The sequence below is a fragment of the Meleagris gallopavo genome, chromosome 2, assembly GCF_905368555.1.
Source record: "Meleagris gallopavo chromosome 2, MGAL_WU_HG_1.1, whole genome shotgun sequence".
NCBI classification, from domain to species: Eukaryota; Metazoa; Chordata; class Aves; order Galliformes; family Phasianidae; genus Meleagris; species Meleagris gallopavo.
In genome coordinates this window covers 7,286,785-7,307,757 of record NC_139405.1, presented here as the reverse complement: position 1 = coordinate 7,307,757, position 20,973 = coordinate 7,286,785, and the positions used below count along the sequence as shown (strand labels likewise).

Below are 20,973 nucleotides of genomic sequence, written 5' to 3'. Positions count from 1 at the left end.
TGAACACACCTTAAAGCATTACAACACTTAGTCGACCCACTTTGACTCGTACAGCACTGAACTGCCACCTTATTTTGTTGAAAGCAAATACACAGATCTGTTTGCAGCGTGATGTGAAGTCAGACTGTGTTATCTGAGAAGTAAAACAAGCAGGATGAGTTTTGAACGGCTGACCCACCCTTTGTGAACCTACTTTTAATTCATGTCAGATTGTTGCGTTTTTTTTCCCAAATTATTTTAAAATCAAGTATTTAGAATCAGAACAAGCCTCAAGTTATACTAATAACACTAACACCTATAAAGTGCAACTGCACTGACATTCAGTTTTTTTTTTTCAGTGGTTTCATCATCCCAGTCATCATCTCTGACTAGATGCAGGCACTTCACACTTGGGGTTTAAGCTAAGTTTTGTGCCTGTAACTTCAAGCCCTACTATATCTAGCACTTTCTGGGGACACTTCAAGACAAAATTAGCAGCTTCTACAGCAAGTTCTTCAAAATAACATCAAGCTTCCAGGCTATTTTGAAAACCTTTGAAGAGTTAGGATTCAGTTATAACAGCCCCCTCCTACAAGTACTTTTCTGCAGCACTGCATGTGGTGCAGACCTGGATGCAGACCTTCAACTTCAGCTTGTTAGAACAGAAAGGCAAATAGCCCGTACTGCAGGCAGTTTTGCCCTGTAGCATGCTCTCAAAGTTAAACTTTGGCTGTCATGAGCCAAAAAGGAAGAAGGATTCAGCATGGTGCCGTGCCAGCAGGACCCTTCACCTTCAGTGGAAATGCAGCCGAGCCCTGCTGGGACAAGCCTTCGTGAGTATGCTCCAACTACATTGTGGGCGCTCATGGTGAACAGAAAGAAGCCTGGGAAACTCACTCATCTGGAGTAGGAGGCATACATTGGCCTGTAACCCTCTTGCTCTGCTAGATGGAAAGAAGTCCCAAACTGGATATAATGCTGGATAATCTTAGAGAGACAGCTGGGGGCTATAACCAGCCAACACAAAGTGTGCTGTTTGCTGAATGCACACACGGCTCCACGAGGAAAGCTGTATTTCTGCAAGAGGCAACTGGAAGAAAGGCTGGAGCGATTTTTATCATGCTGGATCCTTATCTACCCTTTGCTCCACGCCTTCATCTCCTTCAGAGCCAGTAGGGCAACTGAGCCTCTCCTTCACATGTGTCAACATGGCTACAAAACCTGTTTGCAGCATACCAAAGAGGCTGCGGTTCAGGCCTCTGCTTTAACCATATTAAAAATTGCTTCATTTCCACGTTCAATGTCCTCAGATTTGAGGGGCAGTGTGCCAATGCAAACACTTGCTCTGAGCACCAAGAAAGGTAGAAAGTAAGATATCCAAGTCTAATTCTCTGCTCACTCTTCCATAAAAAAGTTTGCCCTGCCTCCAGGTTGACAAGGCTGAAAGCAACTGGTTGCAGGGTTGCAGCACGATGATAAAACCTTCTCATGACAGTGAAGTTATTCAGAGGAGTAAAAATGAAAGCTGACCCTGAAAACTTGCTTAAGAATCTTATAATGCTAGAGGACCAGATGTTAAACAACAACAACAACAAACTCTAATTACCACTAATATGCAATCTGATGGGAACATCTTGATCTGCCATGTACAATGATGTACTCTAAAATAACTATCGCTGCTGAGAAAAGAGGTCTCAGGGTTAAAACAAACAGCTCCACGACAGAGAGCTCATCAGCAGATTAAAAAAAAATACAAGCGCCAGCACTGAAATCTTCGTAAGGGTATTTCCAGCATGGCAAAGCTCCCATGGCAATCCTCAGGACAATCAGAGGCATGGTTTCTGAATACTGGCTAACTAGTAAGGTTGGCTCTCTCCACCCCAGAAAAGAGATTATGGAAGGAAATGTGAAGATGGGAAGGAAGAAGTCTATAGAATCATGACTCCCGTGTGGAAGGGGAGTAGGAAGTGATTATTATTCTTGTATCCTTTGGAAGAGAACACAAGCCACCCACTGGAACGTGCTCAGATAAGGTTCAAACAGAAGCAAGGACTTCAGATAAATCCCATAATGCGGTTCAAGAAGCCATACAGAAGCTCTTAGAAGAAAGTAACTGACCAAGAATCAAAGGTATGATGCTCAAGCCCCGAAAGCTGTGGTGCTCCCTCTACTACTCAACTGCAACTGAATCAGAACTTGGTGGTGACTGTTAAAAGTCAGACTCAACCTCAAGGGAAAGAACTTCACCCGTGATGGAAGCAGGAAACAATTCCTGACCCATACAACACAACTGTGTTGGCTAGGATTTTCTGCTACCACCACAGCAGTGAAAATTTTGGGGAAGATGACAAAGGGGAAGACATCAGAGGTTTACTGCAGGTCACCCAAATATAACACACTTGCTTACAGGAATAAATCTAAAAAGCACACAGTCTCTAGAGTCAGGCTATTTCACTGATGGAAAAGCATATCCAAACCATTGGTTTCTAAGACAAACACTGTCTTCCTCTAAAGCCTGTTGAAACCAATCTGGCTCCACTGTTTTTTGAAAGAGAGAGAAAAAACTACTGAAAACATGCCCAGCAGTCACAGAAGAGGAATGAACCCAAACCTAAAGCAGTTGGAACAGCGAGTCCACAAAGAAACGCCGTTTCAACATGCCCTCGATGCTCAATTAGCAAATTCTGTGCGGCACATACTGGAGTTTTGTGATTGCTATGGCGGCTGCAAAGTCTTGTGGTTTTGCTGCTCGGATAACAAAATCATTAATCATGGCCATAATAGTGATTTTATAAAACCCACAATACACATTTCCTTTTGCAAGTGAGCTGAACGTATCTGAGCGAGCACACGTACTGCATGTGTGATACGGCTTCTTTGAGAAAAAAACACTGCAAATGGTTGTACTGTAATCATTAAAACGAAAAAAAAAAGTGTCCCCGGTCCCTGTTTCCCTCTCATAATTTAAGAAGTGACTCATTCAATTTAAAAAACCTAGTCATTAGTGCAGAAGATTATGTTAATAATTTACTGCAGTTTACTTCTCATTTAAATGGATTTGTTACACAAGAACAGCCGGCTAATCAGGTGCCTAAGTAATATTCTGAGATAAGTATCGATCATAAAAAATGATGAGAAATAAAAAGAAGCTTTCCCCTTTCCCAGCTACTGATCTGGATGGATCACCTTGCCTCCAAGGGCCTCACGGAACAGTTTTGCTTCATACAGTGCAATATCCAGGGTGACCAGGAAAAAAGAACGGTTCATCTCCAAATTATGAAGCAGCTCGTCAGAAATCAGTTGCCTGAGGGAATTTATGGGAGCTGCTGCTTGCAGCTTTCCACAAATGCTCTCAGCCAGCTACAGCAAGTTTGCTGTCAAGAATAATTGCTGGTCAAACAAGACGGTTTGTTGTTTCGCTAGGATTTTTACAGCTACATGAGATGCAGAAGGTGATGGGGAAATAGAAGCATCACAACGTTGAACATGTCGTTTTGCAAATAATGGCTCTGAACTGTGCCAGCCTGGCCTTTCTAAAGCATGAGTTGTCTGTGAGCTAACCTGTTCTCTATCGCACACGCTGCTCTGCAGCAGGTCTGCTTGCTGAATCATCCCCACCTGAAGGGTTCTCAATGCAGCCCACGTGGAAACACAGAACGTGGTGGGTCTCATCTTCACCAAGGCAGACAATTCAGCAGCATAACCTCCCCACGGCTGCTCCTGCTTTCATTGTGAGAAGCCTGTGCATGCTGAAGGGGAGCCACTTGCTGTCTCACATCATCCCCAGGAAAAGAAGCCCCACTTGGTCACCAAATCACAGCTTGAAGATGAGCCTGGGAAGCAGCCTGCTGTCTGCCTGCTCTGCCCATGTACAATTGCTCGGGAGCCCCAGCACAAGTGTGCACAGCCCTCCTCATTCACTGGAAAAAGGGAAAACACAGCTGCACTATCACTACGGAAAGGAAAAATGATAAAAGTCCGTGGGGTGGTAAAGAGAGCCAATGCTACGGATCTGTGCTTGAAGCTGAGGTTTATCTGCAGAGCCTCCGCTGTTTATGAACTTTGCAAAGAGGAAGTCTGAGAGCTATTTTGGACACACAGTAAAGAAACTTCCACCTTTCTAAAGAGATTAAGATAAAATATGGTCTCTCAGAATTCCTTCAGCCTAATCTTGCAAGACCAATTCTTTTCCTCTAGCTTTCATTCGTAAGCCTGAAGAGACACAGCACTTCTGAGCGTCACAGAGAGGGGAAGATCAAAACTCTCAGATCCCATCTCAACGCCTACTGCTCCCTATTCAAAAGAGTTAGAAAAAGATTTCATGTTTTCCACTCACTGGATGTGCCCTGTGTATTTAGGGCAGGCGCTCTACTACTACCTTTATTCTTTTTTTAATTTTTTTTTTTTAGCTTTCATGGTTATGGCGCTCGGTGCCAGAAACATCCCGGTGGCTGTGCTGCCTTAAGTCAGCAAAACTTGGAGGAGCATTTACAAGGACTCTGTGCACGAGATCATCTCTGTTAAGCTTGTGCTAAAGCCGGTCTTGGCATCGCTCGGCAATGCTCCACAGATGTGGCTTAGCAGCTCGCTGCAAGGCTTGAAGTGAACACATGAGAATCAGACACGGCTAAAACGATACATCAAGCAATCAGATGTGCTGTGGGGGAAACCTCGGAGAGATTTTTGCATTTAGCTGCTCGCCAGTGATATGAGGCACCAGACACAGCTCTGCAAAGGAGGACATTTGAAAGCCTGCGGAAGCTCAGGGAGGACTGCAGCCACACAGCATCCACAGGACATCTCCTTCTCGTATGGAATCTCTCACCTTGCCCTTACTCCACCACTGGGCTGATGTACCTTGTCATGTCTTTGCATTGGGTACTCTGAATGGAAAAGCTCAAACCAAGGCAGCCCTGTCTCACAGCAGGATGTAGACCTGGACAGAGCAGATCACTGCCTTGGTACATTACTGTGCAGGTCCCAGCTTCTCCCTGAAGTTTTCAGTTTTTGACATGCTTGCTGTCAGCATGGCTGCCATTAATTAGAGAAGCACTGGCTCCCCTTTTTCAGGTGCTAAGAGGGAACTTATCACAACCAGCACTGCCGAAAAGGTTTCCTTCAGAAGACTGATGTGGATGTTAGGAAATAAAGGAACAAAGCTCGGCTGGCAGGTGTTGAGCAACACACACAGAGGATGGCGAGAGCCTGTGCAGCTCTAGGGGCAGCCAGGAACAGATGGCTCCACATAACTCAGCACTGAGTTCCAGCTCCTCCGTGCAGAAACTCCCAGGCAGGGGAAAAAAATAAGGCTGGGGAATGGAGAGATGCTGACGAAAACGAGATTAGCTGCAAGAATTGGAGCCTCTAGTCCATCATTCACATCTTTGCTATGTACAGATGAAACGCTGCAGCCTCCAAGTTCATAGGCACACTGCTCCTGTATAATACACTTGGATGCAAACAGAGAGGAAAAACAGTTGAATGCAGACTTCCCACAGCAGACTGATATGATATTTTAAGAAGTCAGTTAGGGGTCATTTATTCACACAGTTCTGAGCATCCACGTTATTTTAGCTGGAATCTATCACTAAAATAGAACCCAACAGCTGATGCAAACTTTAAGAACACCCTCTTCACATGCATTGTAAAAATGTCAGGCTCTGCTTAAAAACGCAGTGGCACTTACTGACTTCTGCCTTCCCTTTCTTCTTGCAGACGGAACCAGAGACAGATGAACTGCCCGCTGTAATCACTTCTGATTTAATTTTCATAAAATATTTACAAGACGCAGGGAAAGCAGACCCTTGGCAAAATACATTAGGCAGGTGAGGGGAGGGAACACAGCTATTTAGATGCAGTTGTTTATAATGCATCTCTGTGCTGGGCAGAGCTCCACAATGAGTTTTTGCATTCTCAGTTAAAACCAGCACAAACCTCGGGGTCTGGGCAGCATCGTGCTGCAGGATTTTGGTCAACTGGAGGATTTTCTTTGATATTTTTTTAAAAGGGGCAGACTGTTGCTTTAAAGGAACAATCATTCTTGGAGCCTCATGTGAGAGCACATTGCATCGTTTAGCTTTCCCAAACTCCTCCTTCCTCTTTGCAAGCTATCCAAGAAAATTAAAAAAATAAAAAATAAAAAAAAAATCAGAGGACAAAACCAAATTATGGTTAGACTTAGCAAAACTTGGGTGCATGCTCCAAGTGGCCTGAACTCTCCACGCTGATTTATTTTTTTCTCTTTTCTTTATTTTTTGCCCATACCCATTACATGAGACAATGGGATTCCAACCCAATCTGCCTGTGTTCAAAACACAGTGTGTGGAAATCACAGCCCCTCTCCCAGAGAGTGGTGCTGAGATCTCCATCAGCCCCATGCAGCCACCAGTACAGAAGTGCCCGGAGAAGCAAAGTGTGGGGACTGCCACTAGGTGTTCATGGGGAGTTGTGTGACTGTTTTCCACCAGCTGCTTTGCAGAGCATCACACATCCATTGGCAGTGCAGGATTGACACGAGCAGGGTGCTGGAGGTCTTATTGCTGCATAAGAAGCCAAGAACTTCTCTGGCCCTGCAGGAGCTAAACCACTGGAAAACGATTAATTTTCTTTTATAGGAACAGTTCTGGGGTCACTTCCCTGTGCTGGCAAACAGGAGGGGCCTCACACTGCTCTGCCAGCTTTGCTGCAGCCGGCTGGAGCTGCACTCCCTGGCAGTGGTTTTGGGTATGACACTCAAGTTTTGGGGAACCAAACGTGCTTCCTTTGGGCTTCTTGCTTCGAATTGAGTCCCACACCTATGCCCCCCTACACAGTGCTGAAGAAATGCCTGGGGAACCAAAGCTGAACAAAAAGCAAGGCCAAAATCAGAGGCCACAGACTCATTTTGTAAAGTGCTGCAAAATCTTTCCATTGTCTGCTTCACCCTGAACACTGCACAGCACCAAAGGAAACACACGTGGCCCAGATGTGGTGCAGGTTGGGCTGTTTGTGTGCTCCTGTCCCCAAAGGTCAAATCTCAACACACTCGCTGCCCTTCTGGATGGCACAGCAGCCTGCACACTTCTCCTTCACTTCTTGGGAGAATTGAAAAGGAACGTGCTCATAAACAGCTTCACACTTCAACTCATCATACAGCTGCAGTATATTACCACGCCAAGCCAAATTATTTTTTTGGAAGACAAACACTCAGCTAGCTGAATGCAAGTGCAAAGCGGTGCTGCAATACGCTCAGAGCAAGAACTCATTAGCTACAAACTACAGCTGGCAGCGCACCGCTCCATTCACCTTCAGACAACAAATCCTACAGGCAGGTTGCTGATACCCTTCCTGACCAGAAGCCTCCAAGGACTGTATGTTACAAGGAAACAGGCTTTTGGAAGCTGGGAGATCACTTAATTGAACGCAAGACTGGTTCTGTACAACACAAGAATTAAAGTGAGGATAATACTGAAAGAGCTGGCACGCTTAACAATGCCACCCCATCATCATTAAGCATGGGGAAAAGAAGAATAGAGTGCTAAAAACAGAAAGAAACAAAAATCTCCTCTGCATCACTGGAGCAAGGGAAAAGGAGCAAGTTGAACACAAGGATTCCCAACTGGTGCACAAACTGTAACACAAGTTCTGGCAGGATGCAGCTACAAAGAAACTTCCATTGTAGCAGAAGATCAGATTTCAGTTTCCTGCAGGATATATCCCAATCCCACTGCAGAACCAACTGTGTTTGTACACGGGAATGGGATGGAGCCAGAAAACACAGCATAAAAACAGAACTTAGAACAAGGATTGCGACAAGAGGAATTGCTTACCCTCAGCAAAGCAGTTTGACACTTCCACATCACCACTCTAATTAGCTACACAGAGAACTACAGGACAGCAAGGCTCAAGGGAGTGCGACGCAGATATTATCTGCTTAATAATCTGCTGCTGAACAACGGATGCTGTTTGCCAGTCTTCACGCACACACCCCAAATAGCAGGGGCTGTGAGCAGGCCATAATTCACTGAAGGGACTGCTTCCTCCAGCCAGAACTGCTGGAGCAACAGGTCACCTTGCAACAGGTCACCTTGCAAGGGACCTGGGAGCCTGTAGACTGTGGGGGAAAACAACCAGCCTGATGCGAGTTGAGAAAAAGAGCAGAGAAAGACAGAAAAAAGGAGAGAAAAATTGTTTTAAAGACTCAGTGCATTTGAGAATTGCACTGAACTGCATATTTCTGGTCTCAGAATGCTTTACCCCTTAGAGATTGACCTGAAAGCACGAAGTAAGGCAAAAAATACAAGGCAATGCAGGAACTGAGAAGTCCTCTGCCTCCCTTCCCTTCTTTCAAAGGATGCAAAGCTTCAAACCTATCCACTGCTTATCTCTCCCATCAGCTCACCTAAGCTCCTCATTTACATACTGTGAACCTACAAGATACGTAAGAATAAACAGATTTTTATGTGCGGTGTATCTTGACAACTTCCATGAGGTAGGCAGTCATCACTCCTGTGGCTTTGAATGACTGAAGAAAACAGCAGCTGCCCATCCAGGTGACATCTGTGTCTCAGGGACAATGGTATCCGATCATTGTAGTAAGCAGAACTTGCTTGTATTTGTATAATAATTAGAAACAAATGGGTTAATTTCCAGTATCACTTAAAAGAAACTGGAGGATCTGAAGGGGAAAGCACACAGCTATAAAGTCCTGCCAGCCAGAGAAAAACTTCCCACTTGATTCTCCCTACTGACAACCTCTTTGAATGTTACTGCTCCCATTGACCAACATAAACTCATCCAGACAAAGTCAACCTGAGGAAAAGAGGGGGAAAAAATGTTGTGGTGAGGTGGAGGTCAGCCCCTTCTCCCAGGTTAACAGTGACAGGATGAGAAAGAATGGCTTTAAGTTGCGCCAGGGGAGGCTGAGGTTGGATATTAGGAAACACTTTTTTTCTCAGAATGAGTGGTAATCCATTGGAACAGCTGCCCTGGGAAATGGTGGAGTCACCATGCCTAGAATTTTTCAAGAAAAGGGCAGACATGGCACTGAAGGACATGGCTTAGTGGGCATGGTGGGGATGTACTGATGGTTGGACTTGATGACCTTAGCGGTCTTCTCCAAACTTTGTAATTCAATGATTCTATGTATTTTTTAATCTCAATTGGAATAGCTGTGCTTTACAACACCAGCTCCAAGTCCAGAGGATGTGGCTAGGAGCACCGAACCCTTCTGTCATCTGGGCTCTGCTAAGCAAGAATACCACAGGTAATGCTACCTGACATTACTGTTGTGATGGGTCCCCAGTCCTTGGTCTTATGGAGCAATCAATGCTGCTTTGCTTGCAGTGACAACCTAAGCACTGCACCTCACCAGTACCATCCAGAGCTCTGCTCTTCCAAAAGCAGCTTTTCCTTGATGTTACTGTATCTCAGCTTAAGAAAAAAGGAAATTGCAAAAATTGCAAGCTCTTGCTGCTTCTTCATCCCAAGTGCAATTCATGAATGAAATAAATCTTGCAATTCAGTGCTTCTCCACGCTCAGCAACATCATTTCCGTGGAAGGGTAGGATGAGGGATGCTCCAGCCTCATAGAGAACTGAAAAATGCACAAGTATAGCCATCTAAAGTAACTGGGCTGGGTCTCTATGTATGTACTTTAAAGAAAATGAGCTGCAGTCATTCTTTAAAAGAACCATCTGAATATGAAACGGCTAAGCCAGCAAGAAAAGTTAGATTTAGTGTTTATCTAACTAACATAAATCTTATAAATTTTAATAGTGAGGCTGTAACACACTTGAGGCCCACATGGGAGATGAAAGTAGGGAAAAGGTTTCATGGAAAGGCAGCAGGGAGAAATCTGTTTTTTTAATTATGAAACCAGAAGAGATGCGAGGAGGGCTGTAACGTTAACATCTGCCACAACCCGTACCGCCAGCATCGCGTCTGTCCCAGCAATGAACGCCAGCAGCATCCAAGCTGTGGGACAAGCTTCCTGGCTCCTGCATCCCTGAGCAACGGGGGAACATCTCTGTGTTGAGAAAGGGGTGTGAGGGGTGTGGGATTACCCTGAAGACACGGCTTTGTGGGGGAAATCTGAGTCTGGAGACTGTGGGTATGGATCCTAGCAGCAGGACGCCAGCTATCCACAGGAGGGTAAACAACGGGTAGACTTGGTAGCAGCAAGGTGTGTCCACGTCCCCTGAGTGAAGGAAGAGAGCATCTGCCTGTTCTGCTTCTGGAGAAAGAAGGCAAGCAAGCTTTTAGCCAGGATCCTGGAAATCTGCAAGAGAAGCAGTGGATTGAGTCTAGATGTCAATGAACCAAAGCCTGTAGCTCAGCCATGCTTTTCTAGATCACATCTTCACCATCTGCAAAAAAACTCGGAATGTCTCACTTTTAACAAAGACGAGGATTTCTAAAATTACTGTTAATTGCAGGAAACAGCTATTATTGTAACATGATTGTGAAACTTAGCAAGGTTGGTTTTCTTTGTGTTTTTGTTTTTTTTTTCCTCTCATTCCTGTTAGGCCAAAAAAGGACTGCAGTCATTTTTAGGTTCCTAAAGCAGAGAGGACACAGGAGCCATCGTTCTTCCTGCCAGTGGGAGTCTTGTCTTTAGTACTAAAGCAGGCACAGTGCTGCCCATTTATCTGAAAAACACATGAGCAGCAATTCAGTTACACTGGCCATAGGGTTTCAGAATGAACATCTCTGGTTTTTTGGATGGCTTACTAAAAAGAGACTGTTTCAGGGACCCTGCAGACTCTGGAAGACATTGACCTTTCTTTCCTTGGACTCACTTCACATTTTTCATTTCATGGTCATGTGGGATTATTATCTGTAATTGAAAGTAAAAGTGTAGATTAAGGAAAAAATCTGCAGAAGAACTCAATTATACAGCAAATTCTGTGGCCAAGGAATTAGAGAATTATTTGATCCTTATTAAATGGTATTTGCAAAGTGAATGTTAATTAAAGAAGTCTGAAGACGCAGGCTGGATGGATGAAGACAAACAGAACAATCTCAGCCCGCTGCAAAGACAATGCTTCCCCCAGCAGGGACGGAGCGGATGGCTAGTCTTACTCAGATTGCATCTCTTGAGAAGACGATTTATAACGTACAAGACAGGAGAAATTTATTTGCTAACATATGGAAAACATTTATGGGCTCTACTGAGGATCAGGAATTAAAGAAACACAACTACATATTGTTAAACTTCTAAATGGAGATTTCAGTTCAGAAATTAGCGTTTTTCCCCCATAGTCAGTGACATTTACTTCCACAGACCTCAGCTTTCTGCTCCCTTAGGTAGGGCTCTCAGAACAGAGGGCTGTATTTATTTCTCTCATCGCTATGGGTCTGAAGCACAGCAGAGTTATCAGATGGCAGAGCCCTGTTTTTAAAGACGCAATCCACGCTTCAGAACGATGGCTGGGCTGCCATAAAGAAGGGGCAGAAGGGTATACTGCTGCCTGAGCTGCAGCAGTGATCTGCAAAGCCATTTCCAATCCTGGACCGCAGCGGTCGAACACACTGCAACATCTTCAAGGAGAGGCAGGACCTTGCAGCAAGGACTGGAGGCAGCGGCTGGGATTTTCAGAGATGCGTAAATGACTGCTTAAATGACTCAATCATGCAGATGCTTCTGAAAATTCTGCCGCACGCAGTCAAGTTTATTCATCCATGTGTGGGAGAGGGGGAGGACTGCAAAGATTTTAATAACTACCTTAGGAAATAAAAAGAGCAAATGTGCTTTCTCTTTAAAACAAGAGTGAAAAACCAAACCCTAAAAATCTATTGCTGTGGTTGGGGAAAAGCGTTTACAGGAGAGTTGTAATAAATGCTTTCTGGGCAAGGAGGACCAAATGGACTATCATATATAAGTTTAAAAGGGGTGTAAAGAAAGAGTGAAACAGAAGGGTAAAAATAACAGAACACAAACCAACCTCCAAAAAACACTGCACATTAATTTCTTCCAGTTTAAAAGCCCTACACACTTCAGTGTGTTATTTCTGGCTTATGCAGATCTCAGGCTCCACCATCATCTATCAGGATTCTCAGACAAATGGCAAGCCAAGAACTTCAAAGAACTTTACTACCGTGAAAGGAGAGACTCAGCCTGAGAAAGCCAAGATGCTGGGTGATGAGTACCCAGGTGAGGCTGAGGGAAGAGCCTCAGCATTTTGGAGGAACGCATGAGTTTGAGTGGGTTGGGTGCATGGTTCGTTCAGATTCCCTGAAATAAGGCAATACATCCCAAATGGCATCAACTTCCTCCTCCTGTAACAAGCACTGTCAGTTTAAAAATCAACATAATGTTGGGTTTGTGGAGAAATACAGGAGCATTCCCAAGGTGTCAACTGGCAGGACTGTAGTTAAAAAAAAAAAAAAAAAAGATCTCCTTTGCTCTTTCTGCAGGCTGGTTTTCACTGCTTTAACATGGAACATTTCCAAGCTTCACCCAGTGAGAGCTGGCTTGTGGATGCCCACGCATTCAGGGACCATCCTCACTCTGACAACAACAAAAGAGCCCTGCTTTGGGGACAAAACAGCACAAATTGGTAAACTGGCCTGGCTCCAGCAGGGCCTCCCCCGACTCTGCGCCTATAAATCACCCCTGGCAGGTAGCTGGGAAGCAGCTGCTTATGATGGGTTTTCTGCCGAGCACAGGAAGTCACCTTTTAACCCTGCCTGCTGTTGTTTGCCTCTGGAGCCATGACAAAAGGACGGGCCAGATGATGTGCCAGCAGCTGGGTGGGAGCACAGCACAAAACCCTGTCCTGTGCCGTCTCACTTGGCCTTCAAAGCCACCTTTTGGCTGGATGGATAGCACTTCTCCCCATCCTCAGCCCTGCCCTGCTCCCTGGAAGTGCAGAGGGGTGTCCCAGAGAAGGACCTGAATGAGGACATCCCACCTGTTAGCCCACTCCCACCTGCACCACACAACGAGGGCATTTATCTTGTAAGGAAGGGGGTTGTGAGTGGAGCCAGGTAAATAAGTGTAATAAAACAAAGTATTCATTGTGAGCGTTGTTTTTTTCAGTCCATGGAATATCAGTGATCAGATTACAATTTCATCTGACATATTCACTGTTTTTATTGTGGTTTTTCTTTTTTCCTCCTCCTTTTCAAAGTGTTCAACTGCAGCAGGAACAGTAGGTGCTGCTGTTTCAAAAAAAGCTCCAAAACACATTTCAGACATTACCACAAATTCAGTATGAGCAACTCACTCCTCCTTCAGCCCCACTGGTTGTGTAGCTCGCATACCAGTGTGCCTTCCTCCTGCTGTCTGAACTTTCTACCTTCACGTACGCACAGAACGCCTTCAAGGTTGACTTTTGTTCCCAATAATAAAGGCAGTTTTTCAGAACTTCATTTCCTTGACTGCACACCTGAGAAGCAGCTACCTACTCTACTTATATATGGAGAAGAACGACTCAGACCAAGGCATATTAAACTGGAAGGACATTACTTGCTCACTTCCAGCCCTGACAACATCTGCTCTGCTCTGTCATGCATTTCACGTGGCGATGGCAGATCGAGAGAAACCCAACATTCCTGCAGAAGTTTACCTTCTGCAGGGTTTATGCTTCCATCAAATAAAACACACCCACTGTACAAACGTAATTAAAGCCGGAAGCCAAACCCAGGTAATAAAACAGCAACAAAAAAAAAAACCCTTAAGCCTTTCAAAGCACAAAGGAGAATGACCTGAAGGGAGATGCACTTACTGTGAAGACATCATCATCGCCAACCTCAGCCTCGTTGTGAAGCGTTGAAGAGGAAGTAGTAGACCCTAGAAATAAACAGTTTTTTTTTTAAATATGACACTTCCATGCAACTTTTCCAATTGTGATTATTACCAGGCTGGTGAATGCTTGGAGTCTAACAACTTTTTTGTTGGATAGATGTAAAAAGTGGCTTTTTTTGGGAAGAAAAATCACCTGCTGTTAGCTGGGTTGGAAAGGTAAAATCTGAGAGTGTTTCTTGACATGTAACTACACGGCTGCCAATGCTAATTAACTCTGCTAAAAATAGCAGTCAGCATTTCCAGTTGCAGAATGCTTTCATTTCTGAAGAACAGTAAAGCTACGAGCTGATCGGTGCTTAGGGCCAGATCCTCAGCTGTCAAGAAACCACTCATGAGTTGTTCCTCAAGAATGCTCTAAAATTGGGGCAGAAAAATTACTTTTTATTGAAAAACAAACCTTACTTTGAAAAGAAAGTTTTTGATTTTTTTTTTCCTTCTTGTAAATTAGCAAGTTATTAAATACAGCTAAACATCTCTGCTATCAGCTATTCATCTCATCTTTTCCCATGTAAGCAATGTATCTGAAAGGAACTGAAATGCATAAAGCCATAAAAAAAGACTGAAAATACTCGCAACTGCCTCAAAAAGTGGGAAATTGTATCCTACATCTCTGGCCCATGATGTCTCCTCTCACCCCATGGGTGCCCCCTCATTGAGATGCTTCATTATACTGGGTTGCAGCCACATCCCATCCCTAACTAGAATAGCTAAATGCTTTGTAGCACCTTCATTCTGGAAATTTTTCCTAAATACTGTACTTTATATAATGCTAAACTGTACCAGCCTTGGCTGCATTCAGTTGCGTAACCACAAAGATATGCAGAGCCAAGTGTGAAAGCCCACTTAAAACACTAAGTAATGTGAAAACATTCAAGCAGTTTGCTACATTACCTTTAAAATAAAGAAACAAAAAATAAAAAAAAATCTAGATTTTCTCTACAAAGCTGCCCAGGATTACTGTACTTGTGCACAAAACTTACAGACTTTCAAGGCAACACGAAATAACCTACTGGATAGAGCAGTGATTTCATGAAGCTTCAGATGCAGTTTGCCCTGCTTAATACTACCTGCTGAATTTATGAAGCAAACAAAAAACGAACAGCAAATGAAAGCCACGGCCTGACACTGTGTGTGCACGTGCCAGTGATTGTTTTTCATTCAGAAAGCCTTATTTGGAAGTTAAGTAGGAGCACATTCATGAGGATCAGTCTGTGCTGTTAATGTGATAAATATAGAGTTGCTGATTTTGAAGTATCTGAGATGCAGAGGAACTTGGTTTTAAATACTTCCACTGTAAAATGGATCAAAAAGAGAAGAATAGGAGTTGCCATGCACTGGGTGCATCTCCAAAATACTACTTGATACAATGGAGCTAAAATCTTTAAATGTTGCTTGGCCATGTGTCATTTCTATAAAATGTCACTTTTGTGAATCAAAATGCTTCCCGGTGTTAGCAAGCAGGAAGAAAGCAGAGGGTCAGCCATGATTTGTTCAGGTCAACAAACAAACAGGAAAAAGCGAATGGCCAGTAGTTGAAAAGATCCTTCCTCAAAGCAGGAAAGAGCCATGGAGGATTAATTCCCACTCTGTACCTATCAGTTACATGGTAAAGCAAGGACAGGGCACTGAGCCCCTGCATAAAGTGGGATGGCTAAAAATCAGAGAATCAATTTTCATGTAAATAAAATCAAGTAGTACTGGGTTATAGCTGTATTGCGACTGATTGCAGCGAGATGTGAAGAGGAAGAATTTATGACCTCTTCAAAGCATGGGCAATTCAAATGCATTTTTAAAGAATTACCAAAAAAAAAAAAAAAAAACCAACAAACAACAAAGTCTTCAAGCACAGCCATTCAGCCAAGCGGACACAGACAAAAGTAATTACTGCAAAAACAAAACAAAGTTTTAATTCAGCTTCGTGCAGGAATTCATCCTCGGCTGATTTAACAAAGACTCAGTGTAAGTAGATTCGGTTACACATAAAGGCGAGCCTGGGCTGTTGTTGTCCCTAACACGAAAGCACAGCCTATCGAAAAAGCAGTCATAACCACACAACAACTAACGGGTGAGATCACGGCAGACCAGATCAGACAGGATGAAAGAGTTCTTAGGCTTAAATCCCTTCTCTCCTGAAGGAATGAAGAGACATAGCTCTCTGAAGTGAGCTTGCCTGGCACGCTTGGAAGTACCAAAGAGACTTCCAAGCCCAAGGACTGATATTCAACCCTGACATCTTCCCATCTCCTTGCTTTGAACACACTTCAACTTTCCACACGCCCTGGTACCTTCAATGAGGTCCTCGATGGCTTTCCTCACGCCTCTGTCAAAGGCTCGAGCGTCGGCGGGGCTTTGAAAAGTGAGCCCGAACTTCCTGTTGTCCACTTTCCAGTGGTGGAAGGTCGGGTTCGCCTTGGTGTACACCAGGTCCTTCTTCACGAAGCACTCTAGCACCACCTGGGAAAAGGAGAGGAGCAAAGTCACTTTTCCCAAGTGACAATACCAACGACACAGATGTCACCACTTCAGCCTCAACCAGCGCCTTCCTCTCCCCAAAAGCAAGCCAAGTCATTCGCGCTATGCTGGTAGAGAGCACATCCTTCCCTACTAAATTATGACTAATAAACACCAGATCCTTTAATTGTTCTCATAAGCATCACACATTCATCTTTTTATTAGGCTTTGAGTAGGTACTTTTCGCTGGGGCAGATTTAGGAGGTGCTATTACACTCCCCCACTTCTCTTTCCTCCCTCATGCCCAGCCACGCTGCTGTGCCAAAAATCATTTCTAGGGTGATGCTCAAAGAGAACAGAAACAGCTTTTAAATCTTACCCTGTTTCCCCCAAACCATTAGCATTGCTTGAAAATAATGTAAGAAAAAAAAAAAAAAGCATCCTAAGCAAAACACTAACGCAAAAGATGAGCTGCACTTTAAACAGCTTTAAAACACCAGAACTTTTGAAAGCAGGGCCATTTCCATCTCAAGTGATATATATACACTTTTTCCCAAGCACTCAGCTTCCTGAGCCTGTGTGGGGAGCCTATTTTTAAGCCAGCCCATCTCTTCATAAGAGTGGATTTCAGAAGAATCGAATATATAAAAATGCGGTAACAAAATACAACAGCTAAACCAGACTCTGCAAAAAAGGAAGAGGCTTTATTAATTTGCTTTGTACGGGAAAGGAAAGCATCTTTTTTTTTTTTCCTCCAGCTAAACAGCTACCAGAAGAAACCGAGTGCGTCAATTCATAAGAGACAACTTGTCTTCATATTCTCACCCTGCTTGTTCGAACCTTGAGCAGCACGCAGCATAAATAATTCATTGCCATTTTTAAAGTCTTGCGCTGCATTACTCAGTGCAATGTGACTGGCTTCATGGATTCTTTACACTTCAATTCACTTCTCACATAGCCCTGCTAGATGTGAGAAAAACGCAGGCCCTTTCTCAAGGAATCAGAGGGGGGTGCTTTGCACACGGATGCTGAAAATTTACCTGCTCGTGGCAGCATGACGGCCGGACAGTGAGAGATGGCAATAGCCTTCTAGATGAGGATGGGATTGCTTCGTACAATCTGGCTCTATCTGTACATGCCTTTTTTATTTTTATTTTTTAAATCTTGCACAAGAACACAATAGCATCAGATACGGGATAATTCTCATTATAAGAACAGACAAAAGTTGAATTAGGTTCTATTACCAGTTTGTCTTTCTGCCTTTCACCATGGATTAGAAATCCACTTCTTCCATTGCCCTCTGGGTACGTGACCTTGCAGACGCCAACTCTACTGAGGCCGCCTCCTTCTTGCGGCAGCCATCCCCCACTGGAGTCATCTCGGGTCATAACCACAGCTTTGACTCGCACAATATAGCTGTCACTGCAATGGCAACAAAACAAAACAGAACCTTTTGTGAGCATCACACATTCTCATCAGGGTGTTTTTCTTGAGGGCGGTATTTAGGCAGCACCGATCCGATCGCAATGCATTTGCAGAGTTTGTGGCCAAGATGGAAATCCGCCTCTGCAATGCGTGGTCTTGAGTGCTCAAGACCCCATAGTGAAGAGACCCACTGAACGACAAGGAACGGCTCCACTGAGTTTCCCAATGTCAACACAGACATCAAACAACCCGTGGTATGCCATTAGAGATGGGGACGAGGAGAGCAGGACGAGCCAAGTGGAGCCCCAAGGCTGACACCCACATGGTATGTGTAAGGGAATTGGTCTCCACAGCGGTGGAAAAACCATGGAACTCACATAACCCAGGAACTCAAGGGAGCCAAATGGAGCCTGGAAGATGGCCCTCAGAAATTCCCCCTTAACCACAACAGCATTGCTGTAAGAACACAACTGTGACTCCAGCTGGTACCTCAGATGGAAGGAAACAGGAATCACCTCAGCTCAGGTCATCAGGACCATGAGAACCATGCCATACTTTTAAAAGAAGCTCCACAGCTCTTTGAAGGGCTTTCAAAGGGCAGTACATCATAAGCTCACAACAACAAATTTCTGGATGAAGCTGCTCATCATGAAAGGTCACAAAGAGTCTCTACCATGGGGCATCTACCTCCAGGCCCCCAGGGGAGCTCATCGGGAGGGAAAAGCTCAACCTGCACCCATTTGGAGGACAGATCAAGAGGTGCAAGGGGACTTGCCTGGGGCCAACCTCCAGCAGCAGGACCAATCTGGCAAAAAATACCCTGAAGTTCCCCCTTTGCCCATTTTATTTTATAGATGCTCCTTCCTTCTTGCTGTATCTACACAATGAAAGCTGTTAAACTCTCAGCACAGCACACACATGCTGAAATTTTATCTCTACTGCTCTGAGGACTTCGAGCAGTCTGATAGAAAGCTTTCAGAACATTCAGTTATGCTACCTGCACTGCACTTGGCACATGCCATGCACTCTCAGAACTAAGAAACTAAGTTTTTAACAATATTTTTTATCTGAGTCCTCAACACAGTGTTCTGGTATAGGAAATAAGGCAAGCATGCCTACAGAGGTATCCAGTTACCTTTGTATTTCCTAGATTTCATCCATGGCAACTTTAATCCTTTGGCTTCCCGATGCTCAGAATTGAGTAAACCACTCCAGCTGATTTTCTACAGTGTAAAAACTGAGCTGCTTCCAACCAGTTCTGTGTTTTCTTCTGTGTACCCTTCCTTCCCATGTGGTCTATATAGATAAAGAACAAATAAAACCAACCTTGCCTTTCTGCCTCAACCATCTCCTGTCTTCCAAGGCTCCGTTTTGGTCTTGTTTTTACATTGATTCCTTGGACTTCTGGAGAAGTCCCATTAAATTTCAAGCTTTCTTCTGAGGTAAAAGGCTTTAGACATAACCTCCTTCCCATCCATCTGCAAAAGCCATCCAGACAAACTGCTGCTCCTCCAACCAGCCACCTGCAATGCAGCTTTCTGTGTCATTTTCTACCCCAACGGGAGCCTCTGGCTCTCCCAGAAGTAATGCTGTCTTCAGTTACTTTGCTGCAGAAATCATCCATTTAAAGGAAAAAAAAAAAATAAATAAAATCAAGAAATCAGGAGTTACTCAGTATTTTGTAATTTCCACCAATAATTTGCACTTCCATTTGCACTTCTCAGTGATTTCTCTATCTGCTCACAGTTATTTTTGCATACTGGTGGATACCTATGTGTATAACTTAGTTGCTCTGATCTAAACGCTGCCCATTATAACCACATTGTGGTGGGGCACTAAGCCATCAGCTTTTCATTTTCCCATCCAGGCTGATACCACAACCTACAGCTCTTTTACAGCCTCTGCCATCAGGACCACCAATTTTATCCATGTGCTCAACATCTGCGTGGCCAGATATGACACCAATTCTCCCAGTTTGAAGAGCCATTTCCTATCAAGCAAGGAAAGCTAGTTTCCATCCCCCTATCACAGCAAGAAGACCTCTGCCCCTTATTAGAAAAGGACCTTGTCCCGCAAAAGGGTTCACCTTTGCCAAGGTAAGCAGGGTGCAGCTCTGGCTCCATTCATATAATCGCTTGGCACACTTTGCTATGTGATCAAGTTATTGGTGACGCTGCACTACCCTGGGAGCTTGGACCCACTCTTACTGGGCTCCAGCCACAGACACACATTTCCCAATGTGTGATCGATGCCAAGGGACTTAGGAAAATATAAGAAAGAAAGGAAAAGTGAAGGTTAGGGCATGACAGCGTGGTGCAGTCACTAGATCAGCACTCAGAAGGCACACACTGAATTTTCAAGACTTCCCTCAACCCAAAATCTTGTCTTCAGTTTTCATCCATAGGCCTAGAATAGGCAACACTCCTGTCCTTCATACCAGTGTTGATAAATGCTAGGGAGGTGTTCAAATATTTCAGAACCATATATGGACCTTGCTTCCTTCGCGCAGAAGCTGTTTATTTTCCTTGAGATTTAACTTTATGAGAACACACCAAAACTCTGACTACTTGCAAGCCATCAACCTCTCCCAAGCTCAGGACCAGCCTGCAGACCCCAGGGCACCTTGCTGGCTTGGAGCACCACGAAGTGAAGCAATCACGCTGAAGCCTGCCCCGTGCACTTTCTGATGGCAGCCAAGCAATTCAGCTATTCCAGAATGTGCAGCAACGAGGTGGGTGAAAATATTTGGCTTGTTTCTGTTAATGAGATCCTGTCACTAGGGTTAGATAATGCACATCTTTCACATAGGTAGAAGCAAAGCAGCTGAGAATCCAGCATTAGCCTTAGTTCCCCTCACTTTATTGCCTTGCATGCTACGCCTTTCAGGCAAACCATTCTTAATTATGCTCTTAAATGGAGTCCTTTGCTATCTTAACCCTACAGATTTGTCTTCAGTAGCGTTAAGAGTTGCAGAGGAAAGCATCTGCAGATCACCCAGCTGCATGGCAGCCGGCCAGCTGCTGCTGGAGCTGTCTCAGGTTGTTAGATGGCCCCACCCAGAACAAAAACCATAATGAATCCAGGGAGGAAAGGTAGAGCAGCAGGCCACGTGCTGCTTTTATTGGAAGGGAAGGGGAACCCTTTAAAAATTATAGCTTGTGGGCATGCATATGTATGTAGAAAAATATATTTAAAAAAAAAATTGTGTAATTGCTGTTCTGAAGGATATGGAAAATTCTCCTAAAAATGAAGTGTCTCAATGATTATTTTTGTGATAACTGAAGCACAGCTGCTTTATCTATAGACCAACTTTTACAAGGCATTCGTGC

General features: G+C 44.2%; 1 protein-coding gene across 3 annotated transcripts in view; it reads right to left on the bottom strand.

The window, feature by feature from the left end:
- The window catches only part of SPRED2 (sprouty related EVH1 domain containing 2), a 50,928-nt gene that overhangs the window by 5,596 nt on the left and 24,359 nt on the right, over positions 1–20,973 (bottom strand). For 2 of the 3 annotated variants that reach the window (XM_085218768.1, XM_003203690.5), the window contains exons 2-4: positions 17,464–17,641; positions 16,054–16,222; positions 13,689–13,753 (exon numbers count right to left, since the gene is read on the bottom strand). In XM_085218768.1, coding sequence (XP_085074894.1) covers positions 13,689–13,753; positions 16,054–16,222; positions 17,464–17,641 — 412 coding nt within the window. Of the gene's footprint in view, positions 1–13,688; positions 13,754–16,053; positions 16,223–17,463; positions 17,642–18,779; positions 18,799–20,973 lie in introns of those variants that run through there. The other variant, XM_085218769.1, reaches the window with a different exon arrangement.